The 18311-nt window shown below is 48.2% G+C and overlaps 1 protein-coding gene across 1 annotated transcript in view; it reads right to left on the minus strand.

Annotated features, from left to right (window-relative positions):
• Window positions 1-11345: 11345 nt before the first annotated feature.
• The window catches only part of Tyw1 (tRNA-yW synthesizing protein 1 homolog), an 86257-nt gene continuing 79291 nt past the window's right edge, over window positions 11346-18311 (minus strand). Inside the window, exons 15-16 of the mRNA NM_001107137.1 lie at window positions 17577-17744; window positions 11346-11876 (exon numbers count right to left, since the gene is read on the minus strand). Coding sequence (NP_001100607.1) covers window positions 11655-11876; window positions 17577-17744 — 390 coding nt within the window. The 3' untranslated portion in view covers window positions 11346-11654. The remainder of the gene's footprint in view (window positions 11877-17576; window positions 17745-18311) is intronic.

The following is an 18311-nucleotide window of genomic DNA, read 5'->3' on the forward strand; positions in this document are numbered from 1 at the left end:
CACGAGGCCCTGGGTTCCCTCTTAGCACCACATCCACCCGGACTTAGGGGCACACATCTGTGATCTTCGAGCTTGGGAGATGGGGGGAAGAGGATTAAAGGCTCAAGATCACCCTTGACTCCAGAGGGGGTTCAAGGTCAACTTGGAGCTCTTGAGACCTTATCTCAAAAGCCAAAAACAGAGCTGGGAAGATGGCTCAGTGGCGAAAGCACCTGCCTTATGCAAACCTAATGAACTGAATTCAGATCCCCAGAACCCAGTAGCCAGGCACCTATAACCCCAATGCCCTGTGGAGACGTGGGAGGCAGAGACAGGAGACTCTGCAGAAGCTCATAGGAGAGCTATCCCGGTGCACATAATGGTGAACATCAGGAGAACCTGCTTCAAGGTGAAACACACACACACACACATACACACACACTTGCGTGCACACGCGCGCACACACTTGCACATGTGCATACTAACAAAATTATATATATATATACATATATATATATATATAATTTTATTATTGTTCTTTGGGGGAACAGTGTTTCTCTGTAAAGCCTTGACTCTCCTGGATCTTGTTCTGTAAACCAGACTGGCCTTGAACTCAGGGAGAGTCATCTGCTTCTGCCTCTGCCTCTGCCTCTGCCTCTGCCTCTGCCTCTGCCTCTGCCTCTGCCCCTGCCCCTGCCTCTGCCTCTGCCTCTGCCTCTGCCTCTGCCTCTGCCTCTGCCTCTGCCTCTGCCTCTGCCTCTGCCTCTGCCTCTGCCTCTGCCTCTGCCTCCCAAGTGCTAGAATTAAAGGTGTGCACTGTCACCCAACAAGACATAGTAGTTTTTAATAACTGACTGGAGAATTGGGACTGTAGAGGGGGAAGCTACTTGAGGGAGTGGGTTCCTGGGTGTGTGACTTTGACCAGCTTATCTTCTGCTAGGGTCCTCTTGTTGCCACTTCCTGGCTGCTCAGAGGCATCTTTGATGCACCCGTTACCCTGCTAATGAAGGTTGAAGTCTACCATGGCCCTGATAGCCTTCTGGGCTCAGTACATAATGGAGGACTTCCTTCGTTGGCAAGGCTTCTCTTCTTTCCCTGATCTTGCCTGGAGAGTTCAAAAGTCTCACACACACACACACACACACACACACACACACACACACACACCTGCATGGCAGAATGTCTCACAAACTTGGTTAAGATTACAGGTTCAACTTTCTCCCATTAAGAACCCATTCAGCTAGCACCTGAGATTCCTGAAATGCTTCCCTATGCTAATGAGGCATTTCAGTGCCCTCAGGCCTCAGCCAATGACCTTTGCCTATCCTTGATGTCCTTACCTCCCGTCCCCCAAATACAAGCCTAGAATCACCGGAAGTAAAGTTGGTCTGCAGCTGCAGCATGGTCATTCACCGTAAGTACTCACAGGGCTTCCAAACCCCTTTCTTGTCTCCACTCCCTTTGCCCTCATGGACCGACTATCGGTTGATGATCCCCAATGGTAGGGAGTCACAGCACTCTGGTCCACCATGATGCTCTACATTCCCACAAGCCCAGCCCGTTGAAGAGATTCTATCCTGCCATAGCTCCTTCCTCTGATGACTCTACCCTACCATGCTTCCTTGCTACTAGGAGGCAAAGAGCCTTCCAAACATTCCTAGTGCCGTGAAGTTCCAGCTCACAGGGGTCTCAGCAAAACCACGGCCAAGGACTGTGTACTGACCTCTGAAAACATGCGCTAACACAAACCTGTCCTCCAGTAAGTCCCCTCTCCGTGGATTTGGTCTCAGGAATAAAATGCTAGGTCTCATGGGTGCATTAAAGGTCAGTCTTTGAGGCATTTAAAGTCATGGTTCAGTAGTTAAAAGGGTTTGTGTAAATAGTATGTGTGTATTTGCATGTGGGTGCATGCATGCATGTGCACATGCATGTTTTGTGTGTGTGTTAGATAAAGCCTAACAAATGACATCCAAGGTAAATGACATTCAAGGTTGTCCTCTAGACTCCAGGAGCACTCATATACATGAGAACATGTCCCTGTAGATACACACACACACACACACACTGGAATAAGGAGACATGATTCACTAAACCCACATGTCAAAAGAAAAATATCAAAAACACTGAAATATTTTGAATTGACTGGAAGAAAATGGTGATAGAGTCTTCTGACTCACTCAGAAATGCTTCTCACTGCAAAATTAGTATGTCTTAAAAAAAGTAATTGGTCCTGATCAAACTCAGAAAACCATTTAGAGTCTCTCAAAACCAAGATATACCAAGGCATTTTTGGTAAGAGCCATTAGTAATCGACATGGCAAGTTACCTCTGACTTAATTTTTTTTTATAGAGGAATGTTTTTTTTTTTAATAAATGAATCTGTTATTAAGTGCTCAGATATCAGGGCTCTGATAACTGACTGAAGGGGAAGAAAAGGAAGCTAATTAAGACAGCTAGGGATCTGTTACTTTGTGAGCCTGCCAAAGAAGCGATCCCTACATTCATCCTTCTGCTCATAGCGTTTCATACGTCTGCACAAGGCCCAACCTAAGACTGACTCCAAGAGAAGCTGATGAAAATGCTATCCCTGACTCAAGGACTTCACTCTGGGAATGGGGAGAGAGACATTACAAATCCTCATGTCCTCCATTATGGTTTGAAAGTGGAATATCGGGGTTGGGGATTTAGCTCAGTGGTAGAGCGCTTGCCTAGGAAGCGCAAGGCCCTGGGTTCGGTCCCCAGCTCCGAAAAAAAAAAAAGAAAAAGAAAAAGAAAAAAAAAAAAAAGAAAGTGGAATATCCCCCACAGGCTCAGAGTTTAGGCACTTGTTCACCAGCAGGTGGTGCTGTTTCAAGAGGCAGGAAACCCTTCAAGAAGTGAGCCCAACTGGGGGAAGGGAGATCACTGGGCTGGCAGAGAAGGCATCTCGAAAGGTTATACGAAGTCCCTGGTTCCCAACTCTCTCTCCCTCCTGGGCCATCGTGATGTGAATAGTTCCTACCATGTGCTCCTACCTCTGTAAGTCGAGTTGCTTTGACATGACTTCCCTGCCATTGATGGACTGATATCCTTGGAACCATGAGCCTTCGTTTGTTTCTGTGTTTCATTCACAATAGTACAAAAATGTTAATATGACCCTTAAGTGTAATCTTTTTTTTTTTTTCTGGAGCTGAGGACCAAACCCAGGGCCTTGTGCTTGCTAGGCAAGTGCTCTACCACTGAGCTAAATCCCCAACTAAGTGTAATCTTTAACGTGGCACTATTGGAAAGTAGTAGAAACTTAAAGAGATGGGGCCTAGAGCAGTGATCAACCTGTGGGTCATGACCCCTTTCGGGGGTGCAAATGATCCTTTCACAGGGGTCACCTAAGACCATAAGAAAACATATTTACATCACGATTCATAACAGTAGCAAGATTACAGTAATGGCATAGCAATAAAAAATAATTTTATGATTGAGGTCACCACAACACAATGAACACATCACTAGGAAGATTGAGAACCACTGAACTAAAGAAAAGTCATTGGAGATTGTAGTCTTACAGGGGGTAATGGCACCCCATTTCCTCCTCTTTCTTTCTTTTCTGCCTGGCTCAACACTGAGGTCTGGTTTTGCTACATGCTGCCCTTCTGCCATAATGTTCTGCTTCATCATGGCCCTACACACATAGGGCTACAGTTAAATGATCATGGACTGAGACCTCCAAAACTGTGAGCCCAAATGAACCTTTCCTCTTTATAAACTATTTGTATCTGGGTATTTGTTATAGTAACAGAATGCTGACTCATGCAGGAGGCAAATATTTTAAAGCAATAGACTGCAACACCATGTTAGGTCTATTGCACAAGGCTCTGGGTACACCATGTTAGGTCTATTGCACAAGGCCCCAAAATACAAAGTCAAATGAGTTTCCTTTAGTTAAGAGAGACATTTCCAGTTGCTATGGAAGCCATCTAAGTATGTGAGACATGATGTCAGGGCTCATGGAGAATCTGAAATATTTTTTCATGGAGGGTTGTGGTGGAACCGGTGACCATGGAGAAGCAGACATTTGCCTCAGTCCCCAGCTGTTGGTTACTAGGATATCCACACCCTCCTCACCACACCAGAGCTCACAGTCTGGCTGTTGGGATGTCATTAGATTGAGAAAGTGGTTCTTCAATGAGATACAGTGTTTAAGAGCTGTAAACACATCCTTTATTTTACGTCTAGATGTGTTTGAATGATGTGGTAATAGGAAAGATATATCCTGATTTTCCTGTCAAATTAAATAAACACATTAGCTCAGGTAAACAGAGCCCACGGAAATGAGCACACTGCGATGTGGAGTTGCTTTAAAGAAGGTTCAACTCTTCTCTTCATTTCCCTCCCCAGGCTTGCAGACAACCTTGGCACCCCAACTACCAAGGCACTATCAGTAATAGAAGCCATTACATCAGCATTTCCTGTCCCCTGGGAACAATGGGCTGAGTCTTTTGGAGGGGACATGGAGCAGAGTGGGACAGGATGTGGTGGCCAAAGGAATGGTCAGTTTGTGATTCTGAGTCATAAATTGTCATAATGAGAAGGCAGACAGAGCGTGAGGTTGTAGCTGCTGTTCTACCTCCCCTAAAAGGTTTGGAAATTAAAATAATAGGCTTTTTAAAAAAGAGCCACGAAGGACTCTGTCTAATGGCCTATACTCTGCATTAGCCACAGACAGACCCAGACAGGCCAGTGACAAGAACAGAATGTCACCTGCATCCTCTCCCCCCAGGACAAAAGACTGAGAAGTGGAAAATAGGGTTCAGTCACTGGGTTAAGCTGAGAAAGGGATCCCAAGAGAGCTGGTCTGTAAGAGAACACTTGCCTAGAATCCCCCAGTGAGGGGCTGGGGGCGTGGCTCAGTGGTAGAGCACCTGCCTAGAATCCCCCAGTGAGGGGCTGAGGGCGTGGCTCAGTGGTAGAGCACCTGCCTAGAATCCCCCAGGGAGGGGCTGGGGGCGTGGCTCAGTGGTAGAGCACCTGCCTAGAATCCCCCAGTGAGGGGCTAGGGGCGTGGCTCAGTGTAGAGCACCTGCCTAGAATCCCCCAGTGAGGGGCTAGGGGCGTGGCTCAGTGTAGAGTAGTTATCTGGAATTCTCCAGCTGAGGGTTGTGAGTGTGGCTCAGTGAAAAAGCACTTAAGAAACAGTGGCTGAGGTTGTCCCCTAGTCTCCATATGCTCACACACAAGTGTCCTTGTGGTACTTCACATAGACAGACACCCTCCTTGCTAAGCTTCAGCGGCTACAGGGTGTGTCTGTCTGTCCTCATTTCCTATAACCCCAATTCCTACACTGCTCTGCTCCTCATCAGGGCCTGGTATCAATGCTCTCACACTCTGCTTGGGGAACGTCAACCTTCCTCTTTTGTGTCTTAATATTTATTTATATTATGTGTTTGTGCGTCTGAGTGCAGTTGCTCATGGAGTTGAGAAGAGGGTCCCGGGTTCTCTAGAGCTGGAGTTGGAGGTGACTGTGAGCTAGCAGAAGTGGGCCCTTTCCAAGAACAGTTGGAGCTCTTAACTGCTGAGTCCCTTCCCTAGGTTCCAATGGTAACTCCCACCGTGATTGATAACGTTTCCGTCTCCCTAGAGACTCTCTTCCCAGACCACTCTGAGGGTCCTCTGGACCTTCACCCTGGAGAGCCCTTGACGTGCTACCACCGTCTATCCTATGCCCAGGCCAGGGCATGGTGGGCCAGCATTGACCTTTGAACTCCCCCCCACCCCAATCTGACCAGTCTGCAGGTGCATCCATTAAGAATTACCTCATGGATAGCTCTACTGAATTTACCCACAGCTATACAACCCACGTGTGCAAACGTCACACTACACACACACACACACACACACACACACACACACACACACACACACACACACACACACGGGCACACACCAGGTGGCCATTACTTCTAGACTGTGAAAATGCTTACCAACCCGGTCTTTTCCTCTTGGCCCCTCCAAGCCTTTGTAAAACATGCAGCTCCAGTGATCTCATTAAAATGCAAATCAGATCAATTGTTCTTTTGCATAATTGTTCCTAGGGCCCAGGCCTGGCCTCCATCTCCCTGAATCAAGCATTCTGACTCTCTAGGCTTGGCTGCCCCCACCCTTCTCCTCTCTCCCCTCCCCTTCTCCCTGCCCCTCGCCCCAGTGTGCATGTGTGTGAGGCACCCACATTCTCGTGTGCAGAAGCCAAACGAAGACTCTGAGTGTCCTCTATCGCTCCCCAGCATATCCCCTTGAGACCCTGTTCCTCACTTCATTCAAACATTCCCAGCCGGGATAGCTGTGTGGGAAGGTGTTTGTTTATTTAAGCTTTATGTTTTTTTGTTTATGGTGTTTTGCCTGCATGTATGTCTATGCCTTGTGCCATTTGAGGTCTAAGTGGTGTAGCCTCGCTGGAGGGAATCTGTTGCTGAGGACACATTTTGAGATGAAAAGACTTAGGCCGGTTCCAGTTCACTCTACGTGGGGCTCCAGTTGCCAGGCCTGCTTCGCCACCATGACCATAAGGCCAAAGAAGCCCTTCCTTCTCTCAGGTGCCTTGGTCATAGTGTTTTATCAGAACAATAGAATAGTAACAGACATGACGAGGCAGGCAGCCATCAAGCTCCGGCTAGCCTCTGGTCTCGGCCTCCCACAGCATCGAAGTTGAACAACCACACCTAACCTTTTATGTGGGTGTTGGGAATTGAACTCGGGTCCAATTAAGGCCAGCTCTCTTACCCACTGAACCATCTCCCCAGCCCCCTTTCCTGCATATTCCACATCATCCAGTTCTAAGTTACATGGTGGACCCGAGCCCTTCCCTCACACATTCTTCCCTCCTTTTCTAGAATCAGGATTCTTCGATTAGATTATAGCTCTATCACGGCACACAGGTTTTCCAGGGGCTGCCCTACCTCCTACCAGGTGTCTCCGGGTACCCACTGACCCTGCCTCTTTGGGAGAACTCATCGGGCATTGTCTGGCGTTCACTATTCACCTCCAGGAGTCTGTCTCCCATAAATGCCATCATCAGGAGTGTGAGGATTGTTCTTTCATGTTGCAGAGCTAACAAAGATCCCCAGTAGAGTTCGAACAAAGTCAGCGTTTGGTACAAATGTGTTGGGATGAATTACATAGACTGAGGCACACAGTCTGACACACACACACACACACAGCATGCTGCTCTGTGCAGAAGAGTCGCTTAAAAATCCCCAACCTCTCCTCACACAGCCTGGGACTTACCCCCTTCGCAAACACCCCATCTCACTGGTCTGGGACACTCAGCCTTGTAATGAACAGTTTGGGGCTTCAGATGGCCGCCTTTTCTGACCATGGGCTCGGTCACGTAGCAGACTGCTATGTAAGAGCACGGACTGCTCTTCCAGTCTCACACACACACACACACACACACACACACACACACACACACACACAGAGTATGCTGTTCTTTCAAGAAATCAGTGTCTAGGCTATGTGGGGAGTTGGAGGGTAGCCTGGGCTACTTAACAAGAAGGAAGGGAGAGCAGAGTGCTAAGGATTCAAACTCAGATCCTCCTGCTTGGCACCGTACCAAGGAGGCGTCTCCACCCCAAACCTGTTCTTAACAGACTACAGCTTTGCTTCAACAACAAAAGGGAGCTGGGGAGGAAGGGAGGAAGGGAGGAAGAAGGTGAAGGGAAAGAAACTTAGTTCTCCTGCACTTTCTATAATGGACCCTTGGATATATAGTATTCTGAACTGAAGAATGTTTGGGATTTTCCTTCTCCCCATTCTCTTAACATTTTTAAAACTCTCTCTCCCCCCTTCCCCCACCCCCGTTTGTGTGTGTGTGTGTGTGCGCGCGCGCGTGCATGCGTACACGCACATGTTCCTACAGAGGTTCCCTGGAGCTGGAGTTACAGGCAGTTGTAAGTGGTCTGCGTGGGTGCTGGGAACTGAACTTGGGTTCCCTCCAAGACCATCACAGACTCTTGTTCACTGAGCCATCTCTCTAGCCCTATTTTATTATTAAGGTTCCCTTATTGGGGGGGGGGAGTGAGCAGAAGACTGAACCCAGACACTCAAAACCACTGAGCTATCTTTCCAATACAGTCTACACTTTTTAAAATCTGTGAGTGTGAAAAGCTGTCTGTGTGACTAACGGTGTTTAAGCCTGAGTGAATGTGAGGTATGGTAGCTCATACCAGAAATCGCAGCCCTCGGGGGCAGAGGCACGAAGACTGCCACAGATGAGGGGCATCCTCCGAGGTGGCTCGGTGGGGAAGAGTACTTGTTACATGGCATGGGGACGTAAGTTTGAATGCCAGAAGCCAGGTAAAAAGCTGAGAGTGGACACATGTGCCTGTAACCCCCGCTGCTGGGGATGGGAGTGGAGATAAGGAGTCACTGGGGCTTGCCGGACACCAGCCTTACTCTGGGTTCAGTAAGGGACAATATCTCAAGGGAATAACGTTGAAAGTAACAGAGCGGATCTCTTCTGGATTCTGTGCCTGTGCATGGATGAGTACACCTGCATGCCCGTGTGTATACAACACACACACACACACACACACACACACACACAATCACACAGCAAATAGTATGCATTAGCGAACTGATGCTGTCTGGAAGCTAGCACATAGATGCCTGACACACGCACACACACAGTTTTCACACACTGAAAATCCTCTTGTGCTCTCTCCAGCCCCTTAATAGCCAATGACCTTAACTTCCATCTCCTACCTAACATTCCCCTGATAGAAAACCTCAAAACATATCCAGGTTAGGGCATGCCTGCCTTCTCCCAAACCGAACACAGAGCACAGTGTGTGCGATCTGGGAGGACACGCCCACTCTGCTGTCAGTCTAAGCTGCTGTCCCTTCCAGCGTCACCTTGAATGCACTGACCTATGGCGTCACTTTTGTCCTGTGACTATAAAAACGCACCTGTTCCATGGTGGGACAGATCGCTCGGAGCAACCTAAATGCAAGCCCCCAGCAAGGTCAATTATATCTGCCTCTGAACACGTGATCGACTTTATTTCCTTCATTTCGTAATTTAGACTTTTGAATTCTGTATTTATTACTTTGTGCGTTTGTGCATGTGTGTGGTTGTGTGTGTGCGCGCACCCACGCGTGTGGTTGTGTGACCGAGCATTGCACAGGAAGAACATGCCCAGAGGACAGCTTACAGGAGTCAGTCTTCTTCTTTTGCCACCTAGAGCAAGTCTCGGGTCATCAAACTTGGGGACGTCCCCTTAAATAGCTGAACCATCTTTGCCCCTAATAAAAGATTTATCTATGTGTGTCTGCCTGAGTTTATGTTCACCACATGCATGCAGAACTTCCAGGGGCCAGAAGATGGCGCCATGTCCCCAAGAGCTAGAGTGGCAGGTGGTCATGAGTTACCTAATACAGGTTTTAGAAACTGAACCCAGGTCTTCTGCAAGAGAAGTAAACTCACAACTACTGAGCTATCTTCCCAATACACCCTGCTTTTTAAAAAGTCTTTATGAGTGTGTGCAAGTGTCCATGTCTGTGACTAAAGGTGAACTTGTGACACAGAGCAAGAGTGAGGTCAGAGGCCAACTGGTTTCAGTCCTCACCGGCCACCTCAAGACCGGCTTTCTCGTTTGTCACACACAAACCCAGGCCAGCTGGCCCTGGGCTCCTGAGGAGGAAGAGTCTGACAGGATTTAAAACTCAAAAGAACAGAAGTATCTTTAATCTGAGGACATAAAAGAGTAACTGTGCCCTGGGTCTTTAGGAAAGATTATTAAGTTTTAGATAAAAGAATTTTAAAATAACTTCAATTACTTGAGAAAATAAAACTAAGATGTTTCTGACTAAAAAAAAAAAAAAATTCTTGAAGCCAGGCGCAGCAACGCACACTTGTAATTCCAGCCATCAGGAGTCAGAGGCAGGTGAGTCAGATGTTCAAAGCCATCCTGAGCTACAAAGTGAATTTGGGACCAGTGTGGGATACACAAGACCCTGTCTCAAGAAATGAGAGGGGAAAAAAGAACAGAACAGAAAACATGAGCCTTAAAGGTCAGAATGCACAGCAGTGAGGAGACAGAGAGACAGGGAGAGGAGAGGAGACAGAGGCAGGGGGGTGAGTGTCTGTGTGTGTGTGTGTGTGTGTGTGTGTGTGTGTGTGTGTGTCTGTGTGTGAGTGTGTGTGTGTCTGTGTGTGAGTGTGTGAGAGTGTGTGTGAATGAGTGTGTCTGAGTGTGTGTGTGAATGAGTGTGTGTCTGTGTGTGAGTGTGTGTGTCTGTGTGTGTGAGAGTGTGTGTGAGTGTGTTTGAGTGTGTGTGTCTGTGTGTGTGAGTGTGTCTGTGTGTGTGAGTGTGTCTGTGTGTGTGAGTGTGTATGAGTGTGTGTGTCTGTGCGTGTGTGTCTGTGTCTGTGTGTGTATCTGTGTGTGTGTGTGAGTGTGAGTGTGTGTGTGAATGTGTGTATGTGTCTGTGTGTGAGTGTGTGTGAGAGTGTGTGTGTGTGAATGAGTGTGTGTGAATGAGTGAGTGTGAATGAGTGTGTGTCTGTGTGTGTGAGTGTGTGTGTCTGTGTGTGTGAGAGTGTGTGTGAGTGTGTGTCTGTGTGTGTCTGTGTCTGTGTGTGTGAGTGTGTCTGTGTGTGTGTGAGTGTGTGTGAGAATGTATGTGTGTGTGTAGAAACCCTGTTCCCTGCATGTTTGCTGGACCGATGAAAACACACTGGATAGCAGCATCTCTTCCGGACAGGACTTGGACTCTGACCTGCCGTGGTAACCTGGCTCGGACAGAAGGAAACCCAGGCTGGTTTGAGGTCTCCATCAATTCCCACAAAAGTTCTAAATGTGCAAAGCTTTAAAGTGATTGATATACTATCTTAAAATATTGGAAAAATAAATAAAACATTTGGGGCTGGAGAGATGGCTCAGCAGATAAGCGCTGCTGCTCTTCCTGAGAACCGGAGTTTAGTTTCCAACACCCATGTTGGCCAGCTCAAAACCACCTGTGACTCCAGATCCAGGGGATCTGATGCCCTTCTCTGCTTCTCTGGCCTCCATGGACGCAGCACTCATCACACACACACACACACACACACACACACACCTTTGAAAACTGAACAATCATTTCCCGGAGGTGTGACTCTAAACAGAGCTCACACCTTGGAAGGGGTAGGGAGGTTTAGCGCAGGGCACTCTAAGCTAAATACACTAAGTGGTCACTCTACAGAGAGCCTGCCTGGTGGTGCTGACCTGTAATCCCAGCTCTCAGCAGGCTGAGGCAGGAGCATTGCCATGAGTGGATGCCAGCCTGCACTACCTAAGCAGAGCAGATCTGAGGAGAAGAGAGGAAAGTAGGGAAATAAGCCAGGAGCTCGGGAGGAAGAGGCAGAGATGTTTATTCCCCGAGGAACACTCGGGGACAGCACTTAGGAAAATTACTAAAATAAAATCCAAAACTATTAAAACTCCAGAAGTGACTGTCGCCCTCACTGTCTGAGAAGTCGACTCATTAAAGGGCCTGAGTTCTGGTAAGAAGCATGGAGTCCCCAGCCCTGTGTATGGGTGCTGTGTGGGCAGCACGGCTGCCTGCTGGTGTCAGACTGTAAAACACGGCTGTGAAACTGTGCCCTGTGGGCAGCGATGGCAACGAGGACCTTCTGTCTTTGAAGATCCTTAGCTCAGACAAGCTCAACAACCGGAAATGTCCTTCGTCTTGTTCTTCCTCTGGTATCTCGTGTCCTTGGGATCAAAGCCTCTTTCCCTGGCACCAAACAGGGCCCACTGTGGGGTTCTGGCCATGTAATCCTTCGAGCTGAACGTCTTTGAGCCTCCGCTCTCTTCGTACTGCAGGACGAGCTCCTGGAAGCGGCTGTAATCGATCCACGTCCACCACTCTCCGCCGATCTTAAACTGCAAAGAAAAGTTGTCAGGTCAGAAGTGCAGCTGTGTAGACGGGATGAAGTTCCAGTTCTATCTGGATCACACCAGCTGCACTGGCTAGTTTTACGGCACTTGGCACAATCTACAGTCATTTTGGAAGAGAAAATCTCAACGGAGGAAATGCCACCACCAGACCGGCCTGTGGTACATCTACTTAATTGACGACTGATGGGGGAGGGCCCAGCTCACCGGGGGTGGTGCCATCCCTGGCCTGGTGGTCTGGATGGTGTCAGAGAGCAGGCTGAGTGGGCCATGGGGAGCAAGCCAGTAAGCAGCACCCTGCATGGCCTCTGCATCAGCTCCTGCCTCCAGGTTCCTGCCCTGCCTTCCTTCAGGGACGGACTGACTACAAACATACGCTGAAGTAAACCCTTCCCTCCCCAAGTGACTTTTGGTTATAGGGTTTCACCACAGCAACAGAAGCCCTGGGTAAAACGCACCGCATTAGTTTGGGACTGGGGAGTGGCTCATCAGTCACGAAGAGCCCACGCTGCTCTCCCAGAAGGCCAGCGTTCCACGCCGGGCAACCTATGTGCCTGTAACTCCAAACAGCCAAATGCCTAACTCCAGCTCCAGGATATTCCAGGCCCTCTTCCGACCAACATGGGCAACCACCTCTCAGCATACACAAATAAAAATGTGCTTTTTAAAAGATCAAACAAATGTCAACCACCCTCACCCTTCCCCACCCCTCCCCACCCCTCCAGTGAGAGGGTCAAGAACATGGATCTGCTGCCTGTTTAGAGAGCAGGGAGGGCTCTCTAAACAAGGATGAAGCTTTGGGTTCCGCTCCCAACACTGCACAAACTGGACACTGTGGTGCACACTGGTAACCCCAGCATTCATGAACTAGAATCAGGACGATCAGAAGTTCAGGGTCAGCCTGGACTACATAGCAAGTTCAAGGCCTGCCTGAGCTACATGTGACCCTTGCACGAGAGAGAGAAACATGTCTTAAATTGCTAATAAACCTGGTTTTCCTATCATGTTAACCATTCACATGTGTTCAGTGTGCTTGTGGCCCTGAAGCACACACGGAGGACACGACTGTTAACAAGGAATAAATGCTTCCTGAACTAGGCGGAGAGGCCCAGGCCTGGAGTCTCAGACCCTGGGAGGCAGAGGCAAAGATCCCGGGCCTGAGGTTCTATTTAGGAATAGATAACATTTGTATCATGTATGTATGGGCATGTAACTATTAATGAAAACAAGAGGCCACCAGTTTGAAAGACTGCAGGGAGGGGTATATGGAGGGGAGAAAGGGAAGGGGTAGGTAAATTACATTATAATCTCACAAAGTAAAAGAACAAAAATCAAAGCCCTTAAAAAAGAAAGGGGGGGGATCAGAGGCAACCTGGGCTACATTTCTGGAAAAGGGGAGGAGCTACTCCCTACAATTGTCAGCTGAGCTTTCCTGGAGGTAGGTGGCTGCAGATGCCCGCAGAGCATCTTGTCCAGCTGACTCCACTCCTCCTGCTGTGGTTGCTCTCTATCTGGTGTGTGTTCTCGAGGCTCCACAGAATGGACGTGTCGAGAGCCTTCTATTGCTAACCTCTGCTTGAGTAAAGCCTTAATCAATGGCTTCTAATTCTGCGCTGCTAAATGACTCGAGCTAGCCTTGGCATCCTAACGTGCATACAATATCTCATTAGCAGAAAGCCTCGTTAAGAATTTCAATTCAATAATGGGGAATAATCCAATTTGTACTCTCTTAAGTAAATTGCTTCTCAAAAGTCACTGTGGAATAATGGCTGGGATGAAGAGAAAAGAGAAGCCAGTGAGGAGGAGGCGGGGAAACTCACTTTGTGGCGAGGGCATTGCATTCAAAGCCTCTAGCTGGCATTCATTTGTGCAAAGCTAACGTTGACGGGTGACTTGCAAACAGACAAGTGTTTCTGTCCCAGCACTAGAAAGACTGAGGCAGGAGGAACAAGAGTTCAAGGGCAGCCTGGGCTACAGAGTGAGAGCCTGTCTCAAAATAAAAGCACAGCTGTAAACGCAGCTAAATGGCTAAGACCACCCACAGCTCATGCAGAGGACACAGTTTCCGGTCTCAGCACCAATGCTGGATGGCTCACAACCACCTTTATTCTAGCTCTGGGAAATCTAACACCCTCCTCTGACCTCTGTGGGTCTCCAAAACCAGGAGGGAGGGGTGCATCTGGAGAGGTGGCCATGCTATCAGGCACTTAACATGCACACACACAAAAAAATTTTTTTAAATTTTAAATATTTGAGAAAAACAACAACAGAAGTCTAATTCTATGAACCAACTGAAGCAAGTTTCCAGTTACAGTTAGGAAAAAGTATTAAAAATGAAAAACACAGAGTTTCCTGGAATTAGGATAACACTTGCTGAATTTAAATGGCTTGGATTTATGTCAGTTAAGAGCTTTCTAGTAGAGAGGGCCAAATGTATGTAACAGCTTAGTCTGTGGATGGGGTCCATTCTTTGGGATGCTGCCCCAGGGCTTCCTGCATCATACAGACAGAGACCTAAACTCCCATCCTCACGCCCTTCCAAGACGCACTGTAGACAAGGCTTCTCCAGGCCTGCAGCTGATAGCTCCTTCTAGCCAGGCACGATGGTGCACATGGGTAACCCCAGCATTCAAGAGGCAGAGGCAGGAAGAGTTCGAGTTCAAAGTCATCCTCGGCACGCAGAGAATTCCTATCTGAGGCCTGCCTAGCCTACATGAGACCCTGTCTCCGAAAACAGGAGGGAGGGGTACAGCTGGAGAGGTGGCCCAGGAGTTTAAAGCACTTGTTCCTCTTGTAGAGGGCCCAAGTTTGGTTCCCAGCACCCATGGGGAGGAGCTCACAACCCCTTGTGACTCCAGCTTCATGGGAACTGAGGTCTCTGTTCTCTACTGACACCTGCATTCACAAGCACACACCCACACATATATGCACATAATTAAGAATAAATCTTTTTTTAAAATATAAAAAACAAGCAAAAATTAAGAAATACAGAATTCCTTGTCGTGGATAGTCTCAGAAAGACAAAAGGATCTATTTAGATTAGAACAACAGTTCCCAACCTGTAGGTCATGACCCCTTTAGGAGTCCAACAACCCTTTCACTGGGGTCACAAATTAGACATCCTGCATACCAGATATGTACATTAAAATCCATAACAGGAGCAAAACAACAGTTCTGAAGTAGCAACAAAAATAACTATGGTTGGGGGTCACCACAACATGAGGAACTGAATTAAAAGGTCACAGTGGTAAGAAGGTTGAAAAACCACTGGATTAGAACCGTAAACCTAATTTTCAGTCCAGCCTACATTTAAAAAAGAAATACAGTTCAGTTCACACACACACACACACACACACACACACACACACACACACACACACATAGACAGATACAGATACACACACAGAGATACACACAAAGACACACATGCACACACACACACACAGGCATACACAGACACAGATGCAGACACACACACACAGAGATACACACAAAGACACACATGCACACACACACAGATACACAGACACAGATGCAGACACACACACAGATACACAGGCACTCACTCACACACACACACAAATGTAGACACACACACAAATACACACACAGGCACACACAGACACAGATGCAGACACACACGCACTCACACACACAGGCACACACAGACACAGATGCAGACACACATGCACTCACACACACAGGCACACACAGACACAGATGCAGACACACACGCACTCACACTCACACACACACACAGACACAGATGCAGACACACACGCACTCACACACACTCACAAAGCACAACGACACATACGCAGTGCACCTCAGCTGAGAGTCCCAGAGGCAACCTGCGAACTGGGGCGCTGGGAGCTGCGCTACGAGATTCCAAAGCTGTACCTAGTCCCGAATGGAAGAACTACTTGCCCAGACAGGACTACTCGAAGCTAAAGTGACAATGACAGTTCTGACTCCCAGTGTGCAGCTCGACATGGATGCACGGTGGGCTTGGGTCACTGTGACAAGGCACCTCAGTGTGGGCTCAGGGACAGAAATGAAGGCTGAAGCCCACAGTCAGGTCCCTGCAAGTCTGGTCTCGGGGTGCGCTATCTTCCTTGCTGGCAAAGAATGACTTCTCAGAGGCTCAGTGCGGGCTTCCTCCCTGTGCTCAGGCTGTTCAGGGTCTCCTAAAGGATGAGAATCCGATCAGGGCCCTGTTATCATGCCTTCATCCAGCCCATCCTCAGTATACTCACGCTGCAGGGTCAGAAACCCAACACAAATTAATTTAGGGTACGTTGAACACAAAATTCCATCTAGAGTATGGGTAACTCTGAAATTAACAGAGCCACCGGGTCTCAAGGATCAAGCTAAATTTCTACATGCCTCAGGACAAGCTGAGCTGAAGGCAGCTCGGAAAAGGCAAACTGTTTTCTGCAAAACTCAGAAGCTAAAAGGGCAGCACTTAGTACATCTGACACAGACTATTCCGGAAGACAGCTGTGTCAACAGGGAAGCGGAGCCTCAGACCTCAAGATGTGAGGGGAAGTGTCCTGAGACACGGGGTCATCGGACTTCAGGGACTCCTCACACCCCACCGGCGGGAAGAGGTAAATCTATGCAGAATTATGAACACACTCAAAAGGTCACGGATGGTCTTACGACACAGTGCGGTGACTAAATAGGAGAGGACCAGCCACCGAGGCCAGATGCGCAGGCCTGAGCACCTGCCACAAGGGAAATTATCAAACCACCTCACCTTTCACACAGAGAAAACCCCATCAACAAATGACGGACAGCACGGGTTTATTATTATATACGATCCGAAGATCTACGCACGATGACACAGTAGCTATGGCCTCAGCTCACAAACCCAAAGCCGACACCTGGGCTAGGAGTGTATTCCCTTTACCTTAATGAATTTTGTAAATCTTTATTACACTTGTTCATTTGGGAGGAGAGGGTGCACATGTGTGGAGGTCACAGAATAGCTTGCAGGGGTCAGTTCTCCCCATCCACCCTATGGGTCCCAGAGTCAGGTGGTCCAGCCTGGTGATAAGGGCCGTCCCAAACTGAGCCATCTCTCTGGCCCCGGATGATTTTGTGGGTTTTTTTTTTCTTTTTTCTTTTTTTCGGAGCTGGGGACCGAACCCAGGGCCTTGCGCTTGCTAGGCAAGCGCTCTACCACTGAGCTAAATCCCCAACCCCATGATTTTGTGTTTGATGTCTAGGTATTCATCTAGTGTGAGCCCAGATGGAGAGTCCCCTGTAACTCCACTCTGGGAGATAATGACGCCCTCTTCAGGCCTCCGCGGGTACTGCACTCATGTGCACATACCATTTGCACCGACATCACACAAACAAGATTAAAAATAAAAGTAATTCTTTAGGGGTTGAGGGTTTAGCTCAGTGGTAGAGCGCTTGCCTAGGAAGCGTAAGGCCCTGGGTTCGGTCCTCAGCTCCGAAAAAAAGAACCAAAAAAAAAAAAAAAAAGTAATTCTTTAAACAGGAATCTCTAAACAAAACCTTTAGACTCAAGCAATGCAATGGTGCTCTCTGTTTTGTTCAGGGTTTTCTTAACACTTGGATTAGGGAAGACAGTGGACAAGCGGGCATCCTCCTAGGATCAAGTAAGGGGCACAAAGAAGAAAAGAAAGGGGCAAGAAGGGGACGAAGCACACATCTCACCTTCTTGTGTCCAATCAGGAGGCAGTTGGAGTGTTCATGTTCACACGCAATTTCATAGTCAGGAAGCAGATCCACCAGCTCACGGACAAACCGGACAACTTCCTCGTGCCAAGGGACGTTGGCCATGGTGAGGCTGCTGGCTGCACTCTCACCGCAGTAGGTCACGCCCTGTGGGAAGGACAGCAGTCAGGGATTGTTAGTTACAGACCTGTGTCTGGGGGGACAGCTTGTGGGGGTCACACTTCATGACTGACTTGACTGAACTGAGGTCACCTAGGAGACAAACCACTGGGCACCTCCGTGAGAATGTCTCCAGAAAGGGTTAAGTGAGGCGAGACCCACGCTGAATGTGGGTGTACCATCGGGTCCTGGCCTGAACAAAAAGGGGTGCCAGCATCTGTCTCTCTCTGCTTCCTGACTGGATGCCGTGTGAGTAGCCGCCTCACGCTCCTGCTGCCGTGCCTTCCCCACCGTGATGTGAGCCTTTCCTCCCTGGAGTTGCTTTTGTAGACGTTTTCTCACAGCTATGAGAAGAGTAACTAACAGATCCCGCTGAAATTCTACGAGATGAACTATCTTTTCTGACAGAGTATGTCTATGTGACTCTTTCTGCTGAACCATCTCTCTAGCCCCATTGAGTGAATTTATAAAGTATTGCATATTATATAGACTGAGCAGGTCATATTTAGGGATATATTATATTCATGTGACAACAATCAATGAAAAAAAAGGCCA

This window comes from Rattus norvegicus, chromosome 12, assembly GCF_036323735.1.
Source record: "Rattus norvegicus strain BN/NHsdMcwi chromosome 12, GRCr8, whole genome shotgun sequence".
Classification (NCBI taxonomy): Eukaryota; Metazoa; Chordata; class Mammalia; order Rodentia; family Muridae; genus Rattus; species Rattus norvegicus.